The sequence below is a fragment of the Equus asinus genome, chromosome 13 (assembly GCF_041296235.1).
Source record: "Equus asinus isolate D_3611 breed Donkey chromosome 13, EquAss-T2T_v2, whole genome shotgun sequence".
Classification (NCBI taxonomy): Eukaryota; Metazoa; Chordata; class Mammalia; order Perissodactyla; family Equidae; genus Equus; species Equus asinus.
In genome coordinates, this window is record NC_091802.1 from 10,447,504 (window position 1) to 10,464,977 (window position 17,474).

The 17,474-nt window shown below is 55.0% G+C and overlaps 1 protein-coding gene across 4 annotated transcripts in view; it reads right to left on the bottom strand.

Moving 5' to 3' along the window:
* The window catches only part of NTN1 (netrin 1), a 189,778-nt gene extending 172,508 nt beyond the window's left edge, over window positions 1-17,270 (bottom strand). Inside the window, exons 1-2 of one of the 4 annotated variants that reach the window (XM_014864134.3) lie at window positions 17,113-17,270; window positions 435-1,516 (exon numbers count right to left, since the gene is read on the bottom strand). In XM_014864134.3, the coding sequence (XP_014719620.1) occupies window positions 435-1,452 (1,018 nt within the window). In that variant the 5' untranslated portion in view covers window positions 1,453-1,516; window positions 17,113-17,270. Of the gene's footprint in view, window positions 1-434; window positions 1,517-1,968; window positions 2,318-17,112 lie in introns of those variants that run through there. The other 3 variants (XM_044744729.2, XM_044744728.2, XM_070482339.1) reach the window with 3 other exon arrangements.
* Window positions 17,271-17,474: the final 204 nt, after the last annotated feature.

The following is a 17,474-nucleotide window of genomic DNA, read 5'->3' on the forward strand; positions in this document are numbered from 1 at the left end:
ACAGCGCGCCCAGCTGCAGCCCTAAGGAAGGGGGGATGGAGCGGATGTGGATCCCGGGGTCCCACCAAACTGAGGCAATGCAATCAGTGTTTGCATTTGGATGAGGGGTTAGGGGGACCAGTCGGCAAATTTTCTGTAAAACCCTCTCCCCGCAGCATTTCCGGCACTTCTTCCTGGCCTCGCAGAGCGCACTGGGTGAAAACCCGAGTGTCCACGGCCAGTGCCACGCGAGTGAGTGGACCCGCTCTCTGCCCTCCCGGGTCCAGGACATGCCGAAACGCACCTCCCACCAATCCCGCGACATCCACGCAGCGGGCCATCCTCGGGTGCGGCTGCCGCCGGCGCTCCCGACCGAGAACCGGCGGCTGGGAGGCCCCGGAGCAGCCTCCCGCGTTCCCCGCCCGCCGCCCGCGCCCGGGCTGCGCCCCACTCACCTACGCACTCGTTGGCCTCGCGGGCAGTGGCGCGCTGCCAGGGCCGGTCGTAGTGGAACGGCTTGCAGCGGTCGCACTCCGGGCCGGCGGTGTTGTGTCTGCAGTCGCAGACCAGGCTGTCGTCACGGTCGCGCACGCAGCGGGCCGCGTGGCCGTTGCACTTGCAGCGGCCACCCACCTGCAGGTCGGACACGGCGTAGAAGTACGAATCGCGCGCCAGCTCCGAGTCGTCCTCGTTCTCGTCGCCAAACGTGTGCAGGCGGCTGAAGGCCACGCGGATGTCGGTGGCCGTGACCCAGTCCTGCAGCACTGGCGAGTTGTCGAAGTCGTGCGCCGAGGGCCGCCCGTCCAGCGTGCTGAAGGCGATGAGGCCGCCCGAGAGCGGGCGCATGTCGGTGTGCGAGTCGGTGCACACGGCCTCCTGCTCGTTCTGTTTGGTGATGGGCGCGCGATGCGGCCGGTTGTACATCTTGCGGCACTGCGTGGAGTAGAACTGGAAGGGCACCCACGTGCGCCCGTAGTCCATGGACTTGTAGATGGCCATGGACTCGGGCCGTGGCGAGCAGAACTGGAGGCTCACGTAAGTCACCTCGAACTTCTTGCCGAGCGACAGCGTGAGCGTGACGTTGTGCGGGAACTGCAGGTAGTTCTCGGACTGCCAGCACGTCAGGTTGTGCGGGTTGTTGAGATCGGTGAGGAAGGCGGGCGGGTGCGCCTTCTTGGGGTCGGACGCGTTGCAGAGGTGGCAGGAGCGCAGCCGCTCCTCGCCGCGCTCGCTCACCACGCAGTAGCGCGCCGGGGGCCGGCCGCAGGTGCTGGACACGCGCACGTCCTTGCCGAAGGCCGCGTTGACAAAGTCGGGGATGCAGCGGCGCGGGTGGCCGTTCTCGTCCGAGCAGGGGTCGGGCTGCGCCGCCTGGCCGGCAAACATGCTGAGCCCGGGCCCGCCGCGCACCGCGCCCACCAGGCACGCCACCGCCGCCAGCGCCGCCAGCGCCTCCCACACTGCGCGCATCATGCTGCGGCCAGCGTGCCCCGGCCCCGCCGCGCCGAGGAGTCGGTCCGCCCGCCGCAGAAGGCGCCTGCGGAGAGAGGGGAGCTGCGCTCAGCCAGCCCGCCCCGCGCCCTCCACCCCCGGCGGGGCGGCGAGCGGGGGCGCGGGCAAATGCCCGGCTTCCCCGGCACCAACCTCGCGGCCGACTGCCCGCCTCGCTCCCCAAAGTCCCGGGAGCAGGCGAATCCGGGGGCCCCAAGCCCGCACCGCCCGCGCTTCTTCCCGGCCGAGCCGCGAGCCGGGGCGGCGGGCGAACGCTCGGCTTCCCCGCCACAGCCGCCTCCACGCCGCCCGAGGGGCATGCCCGCGCCCGGCCGCCCGGCCGCAGCCGGCCCGCCTAGCACCCCAAGTCTCGGGCGCAGGAGAGCGCGGAAGCCCCCGACCCCGCACGGCCCCGCGCCCCTTCCTCCCGCAGCCTGGGGTCCCTCTCGGCTGCCCCAGCTCGCATGCCCGCCGGAGAGTCCGCGTCCGGGACTTTACCTCTGGAGAGGGCAAAAGAGAAAGAAAAGTTTGCCCGGCCCCGCCGGGGAGCCCGCGCGCCGGACGGCGGAGAGCCTCTCGCTCGCGGCGTGCAGGCGCGTCCCGCCTCAGCGCGGGCTTGCCAGCTCCATGCCCGGCGCGGCCGCCGCTGCCCCAGCCCCAGCCCGGCCCGGCCGCCGCCGCCGCCTCGCTCGCCCGAGTGACGACGCGGCCGCCGGCTCCCGCCGCTCCCGCCGCGGTCCGAGTGCTGCCCAGCCCGCGCCCGGGGCGCACACACACTCACGCTCGCTGGCGCGCACTCACACACACGCACGCACGCCCCCGAAGGCGCCGCCGCCGCCGCCGCCGCCACTCGCGCTGGGAGTGGGGGGCGGAGGGGAGCGGGGGCGGGGGGCGGGGCCGCCGGGCGGGGCTCCGGCCAATAACGTCGGCGAGCAGCCGCCCGCTCGCGAGCAAAGTTTTAACCCCGGGAAAGAAGAAAGTTAAAGGGAAGCGGCCAGGGACGCGGAGAGAGCGGGAGCGCGAGCGGGTGGGAACCGGGAAGCGCGAGAAAGAGCAGCAGAGACAAAGAGAAAGCGAGAAGAGCGCCCGGGGAAACCCCGGAGAGGGGGCTGGGCCCGGCGCGCACCCCGCGGAGGGAGGAGGGGCGGCCGGGGACTGTCAGCCTCGCCCCGGCCCCGCGCTGCCCGGAGAGCCCCGCAGGTTTCCGCCGGCCCCACGCCCGGGGGAGCGCGCGGGCGGGGGGGGGAGGGGACGATTTTCTCCCTCTGGGTCCCAGCCAAACACATCTGTGTTTGTTTTCTTTGCTGCGCCGAGGTCGGGCCTTCCTGTAACCCAGCCCGATGGCCCTGGTGGCACCGCGTACAGGGCCGTGCCCCATTGGGCAGACGGCCGGGATCGTGTGGAAGAGGAGGAGGATGCAGCCTCTGCCTACTCACCCCTCCTGCCCGAAGCCCCTGGGGTCCCGAGAGACGGGGCTGTTCCCTCGCCACCCCCGCATCGTTGTCACCGTGTGGTGGGCCTATCTGTCGGAACGCGGGGCCTCTCATGCATGGGGCGGGGAGCTGTGCTGGGCAGGAGACTGAAGGGGAAAGAAGCCGACAGCATCTGGGCACTGGCCAGCGCCCCTCGCAGAAGGGTCTGCCAGGCCTCAAGCTGGGGGCAGCCCAACCCTCCCCAGCTCCCCGGAGGCAGGCTTATGGGTACTTACTGGCTCACGTTTTTAAGGGTGCTATACTGTGTACTATCGCATGGGAGCCCCACAGCAGCTTTGCAAAGTAGGTATTAACTCCGTTTTGCAGATGAGCAAGCTGAGGTCTCAGGAGGTGAAGAAACTTGCCCAAGATCTCCCAGCTGGTAAAAATCGAATCCAGGAATAGAAACCTGGGCTCCTTCCTCTTCTCACATTTGTCAGATGGATAATCCCACCCAATTATAGTCTTATGGGGCATCCTTCAGGCCACCCAGCTTCTCCTCCTTGTCTCATTCTCTGCCACCTTAACAAAAGGACTGAGGACAGGGACGGCATCCTTTGACCGTCTTGCAGCAGCAGTCAAAGAGCTCTGGGGAAAGAATACACTGGACCGAGAGTTTGGAAGTGAAATCCTGTTAGTTTGTTGCTTTGGGATGAGTAATCTAGTGCCAGACCTGGATTGAAAGCCCAGGCTCCTAGCTCTGGCCCAAGGGCTGACTTGCTGCATTGTCTCCACTAAGTGCCTTATTTTGTCTTAGTGGCATTTTCATAAACTCTGAGAATCTAAGAAGCGGCCTCAGGGCTCATCTGGCCTGGCTCAGTCTCCTTGAAAGAACGCCTTCCCCAGCCTCCGTGAGAGACGACCACCCAGGCCAGCTCTTTCAGGGATGGGCGCTCACCACAGCCCAAGGAAATAACTCCTCTGCATTGCAGGACAGCCTGTATTCATCCTCTCCCCTGGACTAGCACTGTAGCTTTGCCTTCTTGTGCCATTTACCACTCTCTACACTGTTTATTTATGCCTTGCCTTGTGGCAGAAAGGATTTCGGGTGACGTACAAGGGTACTTAAAACATGGCAAAATAACATAAATTAGAAAGTGAGGTGAGAGGAGATAGAGGAAATGTTAAGCCATGATGGACCGTGAAAGCCCCGTGGTATCTGAGAGGCAGCACAGCAGCCTTTCACGCACATTCTTTGGAGCCAGATTGTGATGGTAGCAAGTTTTGCATCTTTCTATACCTTGGTTTCCTCATTTGTAAAAGGGGTACAATAATATCTACCTCATAGCTTCGTAAGCATGAAATGAGTGAACACATAGGATTATAGCTTATAATATGTATACATACATATTGTACTTATATAATCTACATGAATATATGTTCACATATATGTATATGTAAATAAATGTAAAGCCAGGCACATAGTAAGTGGATGTACATGTGTTAGTTCTTAGTCTTAAATTGCTGGATCTTTATAGAAATTTAAAATTATTTAAAGAAAAACATTTAATTGCATGGAAAGATGTTCATGACATATTATAAAGTGAAAAAAGTAAATTACAAAACACTATGCCCCAAAAAACACTATCACAGTCTACTTCTCATTTTTATTTTTTTCAAAGTAGGCATAAAAAGACAACATTGTTAATTGTGGTTATCTCTGGATAGTGAGATTACAGATGATTTTTATTTATTTTTGCTTGTATGTTCTTGATTTTGTATAGTAAAATAAGAAGGAACACTAAGAGAAGAAAGAAAAACCAAGAGGGAAGACAAAATGGAGATGGGAATAAGCTGAAATGCACCCTGGAATGCCCTCTTCACCTCCTGTGGGCAGGCTACCAACTTGTCCCTAAGCTTTCCCGCAGCCAAAGTGAAAAGGAGACCATGTCGGTTACACAATTCTCAATGTCCATGAGATAAAAACAGACCTATTACTCAAGAGAATTACAACTATTCTGTACTGAAATCAGACAGGAACTTCTCCCAGGGGGCCTCATAACAGGGACACACTGTGAGGTGATGAGCAAAGGTCCTCGACAACGTCCCCACACCGGTCACCGCAGTGAGCTCGAGGGGCAGATTCTCTGGTGGCCCACAATCTAAGCTGGTGGCGTCGCCCACAAGTCAGGAATAGACGGTCTGGCAAGGAGGAGCCTGAAAGAGGCAAATCGGAGCCCAGCGCACCGCCCACCCGACTTGGGTCGATTTTGGGGTATCTACAAGACTAGATCCCCGAGTGCGCGCCAAGCCGTCCCCCTGCTTTGGCTGCTGTCCGCAGGGCTTTTGAGGGATCTTGCGTGGCAGCAGGTTTGCAATTGCACTCCGGGCGGGGGATAGCTATTCCACGTTGCCAGCTGAGCTTATGCCACTGGTCTTCAGAAGTGAGGGGTGGGGGGCACTTTCCACTTTTATTGTGGTCACTTAGGTCTAAACTGATCTTCTTTAGTAGTTCCTGGGGGGCAGACTGTCACTTTGTATCCTAGAGGTCTGGAACATTCTGGGACACAGTAGAACTGGTCTACGTCCATTGAAAACCCACGTCCCTGTCGCTCGTACAGTTGGTCCAATTCCAGTCCCACACAGCAGCCCAGACCAAGACTCTGCCTCTTCGTATTTTCGAAATCAGCCCTCTGTTGTCCTCTGTTTTCTCTCTCCTGGGCAAACTCTTCCCACTTCTTTTAATGAGTTCTCACAGGGCACTGTTTTCTGACCACTCTGAAGCCTCTCCCAGTGCCCTCTCATTTGTCAGTGTCCCTTCCTAAAGCATACTGCCTTTTGAGGGAACAAATGAAAAAAACAGATGTCCGAGTGTTGTGAGAGCTTCTCCAAGTGAGGGTTATAAATACACACCCGAAAAGGCATGTCAGGCTCTGAGCAGCAGGACCCACGGTACCAACTGGAGTTCAAAACACAATAGTGTGGCTCTTGGGTGAGAAAGCAAATTCCCAGGTGTTTCTGCAAGGAATGCGTCGGGAGGGGGAGCTGCCATTCTTGGCGCCCAGCCTTACCTGTGAAGCCCGAGGATCATCCGAGGAGGAGGAGGAGGAGGAGGAGGAGGAGGAGGAGGAGGAGGAGGAGAGTGTGGCAGTTTCAGGGAAACTTAGAGGGAGCCAGAGCAGGAGGAAGAAACGGAGACTTAAGACTCGGTATCCTAGAGTTTCAGGGAAGGAGGGACTGTGAGCAGTGTCACATGCCTTCAAGGTCAAGATAAGATCTGAAAGGAGTTCTCTGGATTAAACTATAAGGAAGTCATTGGTGACCTTGACTAGCAGTGGCAGAGGAGTGGTAGGGACAGAAGCCAGACTGCCTCAGGTTATGGAGTGAATGGGAGGTGAGAAAGTAGAGATAGCAAGTGTAGACAACTTTCAAGAAGTGTGAAAACAAGGGGTCTGAAAGAGATAGGGTGATAGCAGGCAGGTGGCATGCGATTGAGGGGAGGCTGGGGTTTTTTGTTGTTGTTTATAGGATAGGGCTATTTGAACATGCCTAAATGTTGACAGGAAGGAGCAGCAGGAGAGTTGAAGACAGATAAAACCAGCCTTGTAAAACTGGTGGTCAGGCGGTCTGAAGCTTCTCTTGTTTCAATGGAATAGGAAGTGACACCATCTGCTGACAGTGAGGGAGCAGGCAGGAGCATTGGAGGTTTGAGGATGGGGAGAAGGCTTGACTGGGTCATTACGGTGAATAAGATAATGCTCACTGGGCAGATAAAGGTCTTATTGAGGTTGGTGACCTTCTATGAGAAAGAATGTCAACCAGCCAAGTCAGAAGACCCCCACCCCCCAGCAATGCTCTGCAGCCCCGTGTGTAGACCTAGAGAAAGTCGAATAGTTTGATTAATGTAGAGTTGAGGGTTTGTTCCAGGAGGTGGGACAGAAGGACAAGGAGAAGAGGGTGGCTGATGTGATGGACATGGAGACAGAGCTAAGGAAAGGAGGAAGTGAAGGCAGGCCACAGATGGAAGAGGAAATAGAAAGGCCAGGGGTATAAGGCTATGCTGTGTACTATGGTAGCCAGTAACCACACGTAGCTGTTTCAATTTCAGCTTGAATGAATTAAAATTAAATAAAATTTAAAGCTCGATTCCTCAATTACCTGTGATTTGGATAGCACTCATAAAGGACATTTCCATCATCACAGAAAGTTCTATCAGACAGAGCCGGTCTAGAAGATTCAGGAAGATAGAAAAAGAGATGTGGTGGGGGATAACTGAGGAAATTGTGGTCCAAAAGTACATGGCTGAATTGAGAATCAGAGGTGGAAAATCTCTTGGTGATGGCAAGACCCACTGAAGACAAGAGGTGGGTCCTGCTGGGAAGCTGAGGGGAAGGTGACTGGAGAAACAGAGGTCAAGGTGCCCAACGGGCTGTCCACCTGGGTATTAAAGACACTCAGGACCAGCTTCAGGGCTTGGGGCAGAGACAAAGACTGAACCAAGTGCTGGTGTCTTCAAAGAAAGAGAAGAGTGACCCAGATGGGGAGGTGATTCCGAGGAAGAGATGTGGAAGGTGGAATAGCTGAGTGGTCCTGGCCTTAAAGGAGCAGGGTGTTGTTGTTTTAATGAAGATGGAAGGGACGCTGGGGATTGAGGAGGACAACAGCTCCCCGCTCCCGGGCCTTGGGTTTGTGTGGTGAGGAAGAAGAACAGCCCCCTGAAGAGGGCTGCAGTGTGAGGGGAGGCTCAGGGGAGGGCCAGGCTGTACGGTAAGCATGAAGGTGGGGGAGCAATTAGGGAACAGGGTGAGGATGCAGAGGAGGGCACATCCCAGGGATGAGGGTTACCAGATGGCACAGGCTGAGGGTTTGCAAGAAAGGAGGACAGGAAGAAAGTAAGGGCTTAGGAGAAATAAGATGACCAGAGAAGCCTTCATCTTGGGTCTTGACCAAGGGTTTTGCCTGTTAAATCAAGCATTTATATAATGCTTACTGGGTGTCAAGCACCCTTCTCAGCCCTTTATCAATCATTAACTCATAATACTCATAACGACCTTACGAGATAGGTATGTTATCTCCATTTTACAGAGGAGAAAACCGAGACACAGAGCAGTGATATGCTGAAGATCACATCACTGATAAGTAGAGGAGGAGGGATTTGAACTAAAATGGTCTGGTTCCAGTGTGTGGAGCTCTTAGTCAGCACCTATGGGCAAGACGCTGTTCGCTGACAATGAGCTTTCTGACACAAATGGGTCTCAGCCATTTCTAGACAGGGGAAGGGACTCAGGTCTACCGGAGGTATGAGCTATGCCCTGGCTCAGCTGTGCTTCTGAGCACGTCCGGTTCAGTTAAGAGGACAGACGTTACATGATTTGGTTCCCAGAACTCCCAACATAGGCTGGAAATTGTAGCAGCAGAGGCGATCCCAGCATCCAGCCTTTCCAAAAGGGTCAGTGTGCCCTGGATTGATTGTGTTTCTTTCAGAAATGAAAGGAACTTGATGTAGGCAAATCTGGATTCCAATTCACCACTTCCTAATGGTGTGACCTTGACCAAGGGGCTTTACCCATCTGAGCATCAGTTTTCTCGCGATGAAATGGGGGTCATCCCACTTACCTTACAGGCTTGTTAGGGTGATTAAAAAGATGTCTCTGAAAGGAAAGAAGCTGGCACAGAGTAGATACTCAATATATGATAGTTTAGGGTTATTTATTATTATTTTTTGATACTCATAATCCTCAGATCTGGCTCTCAGATCCCTCACTCTGGAAGAATTAGGGGAATCCTCTCATTTCAAGGCTTCTAGAGCCCAGCTCACGTGATCAGCCTCATGGAGATTGCTCAAGAGATCCCAGGTCCCTTGACAGGGTTTCAGGAGATGCAACCATTCTGGAAAAGGTCTAGAGCACGGAAGAACAGGCCTGTAGAGTGTGTTGGGGTTCCTGGAGATTTCTCCCTTTCCTCAGTGTTCTTCATCTGCATCTTCAGCTCAGGCCTCCCCTATCGCAGGCTTCTTGGCTGAGGATTTAGGAGTTGGGCATAGAAGCCCATACAAACCCCAAATCCGCCAAATCCTTTAATCTACCAGAGTTCTTTGAAGGGGTGAAAATGCCTGTGGATAAGGGGAACCAGTAGATGTAATTTATTTTCATTTGCAAAAAGCTTTTGACAAGGTCCCACCCTGAACGCTATTAAAATAAAGAAAATGGGTCACCGTGGGGGGAAGCTTTGTCATGGATGGAAGATTGGCCCTGGAGGAAGGAAACAAAGGGTGCAAATAAAAGGACAGTTCTCTGGGTGGAGAAAATAGTGGGGGGCCTTTGAGCCCAGACTTGGGGCTCAGCTCACTGAAGATTTACACAAAATCTGAAGGGGGGACTCTGTCCCCTCAGTGAAACCTCAACGTTTAGAGGTGACACTGGAGTGATGCCAAGAGGAAGGGGATGAGTTGGAGAATCTCAAGAGGTTGTGTGATTAGGCTGTGGAACACAGACAGGTGTAGCGGAAGGTGACGGATTTGGGAGAAAGAATTTCAAAGACTCTTACAGGGTGAAAGGTATCAGTTATGGTCGAAAAACACAATTTTAGGATTCAAGTACAAACTGTTTCCCTGAGACTGTCTGTCTGCCGAGGTGCTATTGGCATTTGGGACAGGAAAATTCTTCTCTGGGCAGAACAGTCCTGCCCACTACAGGATATTTAGCATCCCTGACCCCTGTCCACTAAATGCCAGTAGGTCCCACCCCACACACACCAGTCAACTGAAAAAGGGCTCCTCACATTCACAAATTACCCCTAGAAGAACAGCCCCCACCACCCCATTCTGATCCACTTAAAATTTAGCCCAATGTGCTACTAAGGGCAAAACAAGCTAAATACGTTCTCGGAAAGAGAACCGGAAATAAAAACAGGATGCATTTAGGATCTTTGGGGAAGTTCTAGTCATCAAATCTCAAAATGCTCGTGGAGGTGGAGATGGCCCAGACAGGAACGATTTGACTGTAATAAGTGCTAAGAGCACAATGCCGAGGAGGGGACAGAGAGTGCCAGGAGGGGAGGTGGACTTTAGACGAGGTACTGGGGGCTCTCTGAGAAGGATCCAGTAGAGCAGAGTCAAGGGAGGAAGAGAGCTGTGGGAATATGGCGGAGGGGTGGGGATAAGTGTACATTCCAGGAAGAGGAAACAGAAAGTGCAAAGGTCCTGAGGCAGAACTTGAATTGTGTGAGGAAATAGGAAGGAGGCCAGCCTGGTAGAGGCTTGGAGAGCAAGATGGGGAGCGGTAGGAGGTGACATCAGAGAAGTAGGTACAGGGTATACAGGGCCTTGCAGACACTGATAAGTAATTTGAACTCTTTGCAATCCGTCCTGAGTACCTCCAAGGGCATGGAGTTGCTTTTCTCTTAGCTTTTAATATCATAGACTATTTTCCCTAACTAATCCATGAGCTTCTTGAGGGGGGATCTGTGTCTTTTCCCTCTGAACCCCTAGTGTTTAACAGACTTCCCTGTCACAGAATAGGAGTGGACAACTGATGGTGGTGACCAGCTGTGGTAGGCTGAAAAATGCCCCCCAAAGATATCCACGTCTTAATCTCTGGAACCTATGAATGCTACCTTATATGGTAGAAAAGGGTCTTTGCAGGTGTGATTAAATTAAGGATCTCGAGATGGGAAGATTGTCATGGATTATCTGACTGGGCCCTAAATGCCACCCCAAGTGTCCTCATAAGACAGAGGCAGAGGGAGATCTGACAAGACAGAAGAGGAGAAGGCCATGCGAAGACACAGGCAGAAGTCTGAGTGATGGGGCCACAAGCCAAGGAATACCGGCAGCCACAGAAGCTGGAAGAGACAAGGAGCTAATTCTCCTCCAGAGCTCATGGAGGGAGCACAGCCCTTGATTTCAACCCAGTGATCCTGGTTTCAAGCCTCTGGCCTCCAGAACTGTGAGAGAATAAATTTCTGCTGTTTTAAGCCACAAGTTTGTGGGGATTTGTTACAGGGCCCATGGGAATGGAATACACCAACAAATCTCAGAAATGCCAAAATAAAGAGAGTCCCCTGCAAGTCTTAAAAGGTGCGCTCCAAGTAAAGAAAAGGAACAAAAAGAGGGCACGTCAACGCTCTGGCCTTGAAGCATTCCTGTAGTTTTGCCTTGGGTCCTCTTCTCACGAGCACTAAGCACATCTCACCGGTCTTTACCTCTGACAATGCTGAGCTCAGCGCCTTCAACCTCGGCCCGCCAAGCCCTTGCTGTTTGTATTAAGGTATTGTAGATTCCCTTTTCTGGAGGCCAGGGTTGCATTACCCTTATAATTCAAGGGACAGTCCAGAAGGAAGTCCAGTAGTCCCCTGGGCCTTTGAGAGAAGAGCAGCCAGGATATCCAAGGATTTCGGTCCACAGCGATGCCGGAGTTCTTTACTTAGAAGTGTTTATAAACTGCGGTCAGGCATCTTCTGTTCTTCCAGGGTCACAGAGAACCACAGATGAGGATCCTTGAGGAGTGGCTGACTGCTGAACACTGACGCACTGAGAAGTGACAGCTACAGAATCTATCCCAGCCACCACCCAGGGATTCAGGACAGGCCCTGCAGCCACCCACATTCCTGAGGGCATTACCGTGAGAGGCCGGGGGAGTTAGAGAATAGGAGAGCGTCCATACAGGGCTCCGCGGGTTTACAAGGGAGGAAACTGAAGCAGGCAGGCTGAGCACATTGCCCAGGAGCTGATGTTCCTAAAGATAGCTGGGGGTCATCGGAATGGGCTGCAGGTCATTCAACCAACCTAGGGAACACCTGCTATATTTGATTCTGCTAACTTAGGTGGGGGGGAAAAATCATGATTTTGACGGAAAAATGATTACATAAAGTTTCTATGCTTAAAGGAGGAAGCTTTTGTTAACTGCAAAAATGAATTTTGTGGAATGGCTTAGTTTCCCCGAATATCAGTAAAATGAGGCATTGCTGGTCTACACATCACACAAGGAGAAAATCTAAGGGACTTAATTCCAAGAAAATCTAAGGGACTTAATTCCTTAATTTCACTGGATGAAAATAGACATGGACCATTGATTCCAAACAGACGGGGTAAGTGCATGGATTATGCAACCACAATAAGGTATTAAAGGAAGCTGGGCTTTGGGGGGAAGGAGGGGACCTCTTTCTCACTGATGCTGAGATCAGGCAAGGAGTGCCAGCAGGCTAGCCCCCAGAATGATGCCAGAAACCAGACCCGAGGCTGGCTGGACATGACCTGGCCTAGGGAGCAACTTCCTAGCCTCTGGCTGAGCACCTGGTTTATGGGGTCTCCCAGGAGCCCTGGTTCCTAGCCTTGTTCGCAGGGAGTTCCTTGGGTGGTCAGCAGGGTGGCATGGGCCCAAGAAGACTGTTTGGATTGTGCTCCAATCATGCGCTCTCCTGACCTTTACAGCTCTGTGACCGTGGGTGCCATGGACGGAATGAGTGTGTCGCTCACCCCCAGGTTCATATGTTGAAGCCCTAATCCCCAGTGTGATGGGATTTGCAGGTGGGGCCTTGGGGAGGTAATTTGGTCAAGAAGTTAGAGCCCTCATGATGGGATTAGTGTCCTTTTAAGAAAAGACATGAAATCAATATAATGTGATGTGCCAATTATATCTAAATTTCAAAAATTAAATTTAACTAAATTTAAAAAAAAGAAGAGAGATTCTCTCTCTCTCTCCCACGTGAGGACACAGCCAGAAGGCAGCCATCTGCAAGCCAGGAAGAGCTCTCACCAGAAACCCATCAGCCAGCACCTTGATCCTGGACTTCCCAGCCTCCAGAACTGTAAGAAATAAATGTTTGTTGTTCAAACCACCCATTTTCTGGTATTCTGTTACAGCAGCCTGAACGAATTAAGACAGTGGATAAGTCATTTCATCTCTCTGAGCATCAACTTCCTCTTCTGAAAAATGTGGATAGTAATATTATTTGTCTCCTTCCCTCCTTCCTTTCTTCCTTCCTTGCTTCCTTCCTCTCTTGCATGGATATCAGGAATACGGAGTGAAAAAGCACGTGCAAAAGACCCTGAAGTGTCCAAAGCCCTAAACAAATATAACTTTTATAAAGTTGTGTGGAACGAGCTGGCTCAGTGACACTACCATCACCATGGTTACCACAGGGACGCCACCCTCTTGAGAAGATGACTAACTGCCCTGGGCAACTGGAGATCACGTACAGGACAGTGACAACAAGCACTACAGAAAGACTGTACTTGGGTGTTAATAAGCATCAATAATACTTTACTAATTACCAATTACTAATTAATAAGTCAATGAGAGTGAATAATAAGTATCAATAAAAAGTATCCACTTCAGCTTGGGGTCAGGGAGATCCCTCCCGAGTGGAGTGTCATAATCCCCATCCCAATCATAATCCCAATCACAACCATGGTCACAATCATCGTCATAATCAAATCATAGTGGTGCTCACACTTAGAGAATGCTACTCGCTGTCAGGCCCGGTCTGGGAACTGGTATGCTGGGTCTCAGCCAGGGAGCTTGTTGAAGTGATGGTGGCAGTGGAGAGGCTAGAAGTAAAATTGTGAAAAGTTTCTCTTCTTGGGGAAGACAGGGAGGGGGAGGATAAGCCGGACTGTAGGCTCCATGACTGGGGGGTAGGGGGGACATCTTTCTTGCTCACTGCTATATGCCCAAAACATAGCACAGAGCTTGGCATGTAGTAGGGACTCAAAAATTGTTTGCTAAGTGAACACAGAGGGGCCCAGCCAGGGTGTGCACATGTGAGGAAGGGATTTCTTGGTGTCCAGGAGCATATCTGGGCTTGAGATTAGTGGGTCTAACTCGGTTCTGCATCCATGCACCTTTGTTTCCCATCAATCCTTTGCTCACATGAAGAAGACTCGCATTGTAGGTCATGTGGCCTCATTCTAGAACTTCGATGATCCCTGGAATCATCAAAACCCCGTAATCTGTGATACACACACACACCACGTCTCCTGGCTCCAGAGTGGGAGCCAGCCCTTTTCAACGGGAGCCAAGGACTCTCCCTCGGCTGGGTGCCCTCACCCTGGATCCCAAGGGCTCAGGAGGCAGCTGCCTGCTGCCTGGGCCCCCTCAGCTAAGATCTGATTTTCTCATCATCTGGATAGTCTCAGCGACTCGCAGCAAAGGGATGAACCAGGCTGACCTTTCTGGAGGTTTGTTTAAAGCAGAACAATGTTTGTCTTGTCCAAACACTATGAATTACTCCAGAGAATCCTGCCCAGTTTTACAATCCACAGCTACAAACGCCTTACATAAATAGGGACCTGTCCCCTCCCCGGCCCCCCTCTCTGTTCCTGACGGCTTCCCCCCGCCCCCAACTTTCTTCCACTCTTCCAGGCCTCCCCCCTGCCCCTCCTCGGCACACACCTTCTCTCCTCTGAGCCCCTGAGTCGGGAAGAGGCAGGTGTGAGTATTCTGGGCCACAGCTCACACCTGGGTTATTGCTGGCACGGATCCCCTCTGGCGGGCTGCTCTGTCCCTGGTGTGGGCAGGCTTTGCTTTGCTAAGGGGGGGCCTCTGGGTACATTTGTACTGTCTGTGTGGGGCCCACGGTGTGCAGTGTTAGGCCCGGCTGTGAAAGCCTGTTGGTAGGAGGAGGCCTGTAGATTTGGAGGCTCAATGTCCAGTCAGCCTATGGCCCACTTAGACCATTCCTCACCTGGTGGGGTGCTCAGGTCACCCACAGCTGCCCCGTCAGAGGCTGCACATTTGAGGCATCCCGATGTACCTCCTGGAAGTAGACCCACCCACTGTGGGACTCCAATGGGGATAAGAGAAAAGACTGTTCTGCTGATCAAGTGTGAGACGTAGAAGGCAAGTAGGGCTCATGGTCCTGGAGGAGAAGGGGCTGCTGGGGAAGGTGTTTCTCTAAATATCATCCCTGTACCACCTGCACCAAAATGCTTTGGGAAGCTTGTTTAAAATGCAGATTTCTGGGCCCTTTCCGGGTCCAGCGAACCTCTCTCTGGGGGTGGGGCCAGGGCTGATGCCCAGAGTCTGAGATTCATGACTCTGCCATGAAGTCCACTCTGGTTCAATTCCTCTGATTAACTAGCTGGGTGACACTGACAAGCCACTTCAGGTCTCCATATCACCATCTGTACAACAGCTCCAGAACATTTGAAAGGCCCCTTCCAGCTCTTACTTCGAAAGTGTGGCTTCAAGGAGAGCTGGCTGCCAGAACCCAGAGGCAGCAAGGGGGGTGGAAGCAGCCTGGGGAAAATCTGGGGAGTTATTAAAGCTCCAAGGAGAGGTGCTGGTGATGACTTGGAGAGATGCCAGGGAGTATGGGGCAGCATTGGGGGTTAGGGGTGTGAGCGGTGTGTGGGACCCTGTTACTGAGGGTCCTACACTTGGGGCCAAATATGGTCTCATTTCGTCCTTGCTTTCCAGACAAGGAAACTGAGACTTAGAATGGAAGAGTGACTTCCACTCAGGAGTTAGGGAGTGGCATGGGATTCGATCTCCCCTACACCCTGGGACACCCATCTAGCTATTCCAGAAATGCCCCCTTCCCGCCAGTTGCTTCCCTGGTCATTCCAGCCTCTCAACCCAGCTGAGGTTCGACCTTGGAGCCACAGCTCCTTCTCCTGCCCCGGCCGGAGCGTCTCACTAGGAGGAAGGGTCCAGGGCTAAATGTGCCCAGCAAGATGGTCATACGATGAGACCCGATGGCAGGAAAATCAGGCGCCTGGAGCTTCACCCTGGATAGAGCCAAGCAGGCCCTGCCCGCCTGGAGGCTCCACAGCCCGGCTGGTGGCGCTGCGGGTGCGCGGTCCGCGGGGTTAGGGCTGCGGCTGGAGCGCACGATGCCGCTCGGTCAGAGGGCAGGGGCGCCGCCAAGGAAAGGCCCCAGCTTTCCGACTCCGTAGGCCGTTCATGTCCAACACTGAGGGGGTCAGAGGAAAGCAGCCGTCACCCACTCAGCTGATGCCCGCGGGGCGGACCCTCGCGTCTGGGCAAGGGTGACGAGAAGGAGGCCGCAGAGGACACGGTGTCAGCTCCCCGGCCCGCGCGCGAAAGAGCTGACATCACAGGGAACCCGGCACGAAACTTCTCGGGCGGCTCGGGACTGCACCAGCCGGGCCCGGGCTCTACGACCTGTGCCTGTGGATTAGATTCCATCTACAGTTTGGGACGGACGGCTGTGGGCTGCGAGTCCTCCTCTTTTGCAAAACGCGGGGTTCTGGACGGCTGCTCCCCAAGCTCCAGCTCCAGCGTCCACGCCTTGAATGAGCTGCGCCTCCTTCTAGTTTAGCATTTGATTTTCTAATCAAGCTCTTTGTCCCCTGCGGCCTTAACCCAAGCCCCCTGCCTCCCCGTTTCCCCTCGGCCCCCGCCTGGCTCTCGCTCTCGCCCGACTTTCCCGTCGAAGGCGCTCGAGTGAGTGATTCCCGGGAGCCGAGGCCGAGGCCGGCGGGTCCGCGGCGCGGGCCGGAGCTGTATGGAAATGGCCAGAGAAGCGGCGGGCGCGGCGGCGATTTATTCTGGGAGTGACAGCCCCTTTGAGCGCCCGGCGAATGGCATTTTCTGTCTGTGAAAGCCTTTCTTCCCACCTCTGTTCAGATTAGCCCGGGGGATGAATGCGCCCATTATCCAGCCCGCTGACCATTCTGAAACGCCAAATTAATTACTAAGCACTGAATCGGGCGCCGGGGCCGGGGCACCGGGAGGTGTGAAAATAGCAAGCGGCTGGAGATGAGGAAGGCGAGGGGCGCAGCGCCGAGAGGCCGGGCGGGGTGGCCCGGGGCGCGGGCGCGGCGGGGCCGAGGAGGGCTTGGCCGGCCGCCGAGCGCGACCTGCCGGCGTGACCCGGCGCGACCGCGGGGCGAGCGAGCGGCGAGAGAGCCGGGCGGGCAGGAAGGCACGGAGCCGGGGTCGCGGCTCCAGCAGGCAGGGGCTCGCCGGGACCACGGCCCGAGCGCGCCAAGTGCGCAGGGCGCCAGGCGGGGGTCGGGCGTGCGCCGCGCGCGGGTGCCTCTCCCCGAAACACCGCCGGGGGGGACCGCCCCCAGACGGCCCAAGCTCGCGGCCACCCGCGCCATCCCCGCCCAGGCGCTGCGCCGCTCCAGCTGCCCTCCGAGGCCTTCAAAAAACTTGGGCGCCGCCCTCCAACCGCAGCCCCAGCCAGAGCTTCCTGAGCGCGGGGCAGCCCCGGGCCGCCCGCACCGGGCCCGGACTCCGGCTCGGCGGCTCGCACTTACCTCCCGAGGCGCCGGGCGGGAGAGGGAGGCGAGCTCTCGGCGGCTCCCGCTGGAGTGCGCCGGGTGCGGAGGAGTGCGCGCCTTTAAGACTCTTCCCCAAGACTCCGCCAGGTGGTGTCAGGCCGGCCGGGCCCTGGCGGCTCCTCACCCCCGCGGCCATCCTGCTTCCCAGCCCGCCCCGGGCAGAGCCCCAGCCGCTCGCTCGCACTCCGCGTCCGCAGCGCCCGCTCCAGCGGAGCTGAGCCAGAAGCCCAGGCGGACAGGATGGATATAATCTGGGACGCACGGATGCCCAGGAGAAAGCCACCAATCCTACCCGCTCTAGCTTGGGTTGGCCACGGGGTTGGAGGAATCTATTTTCT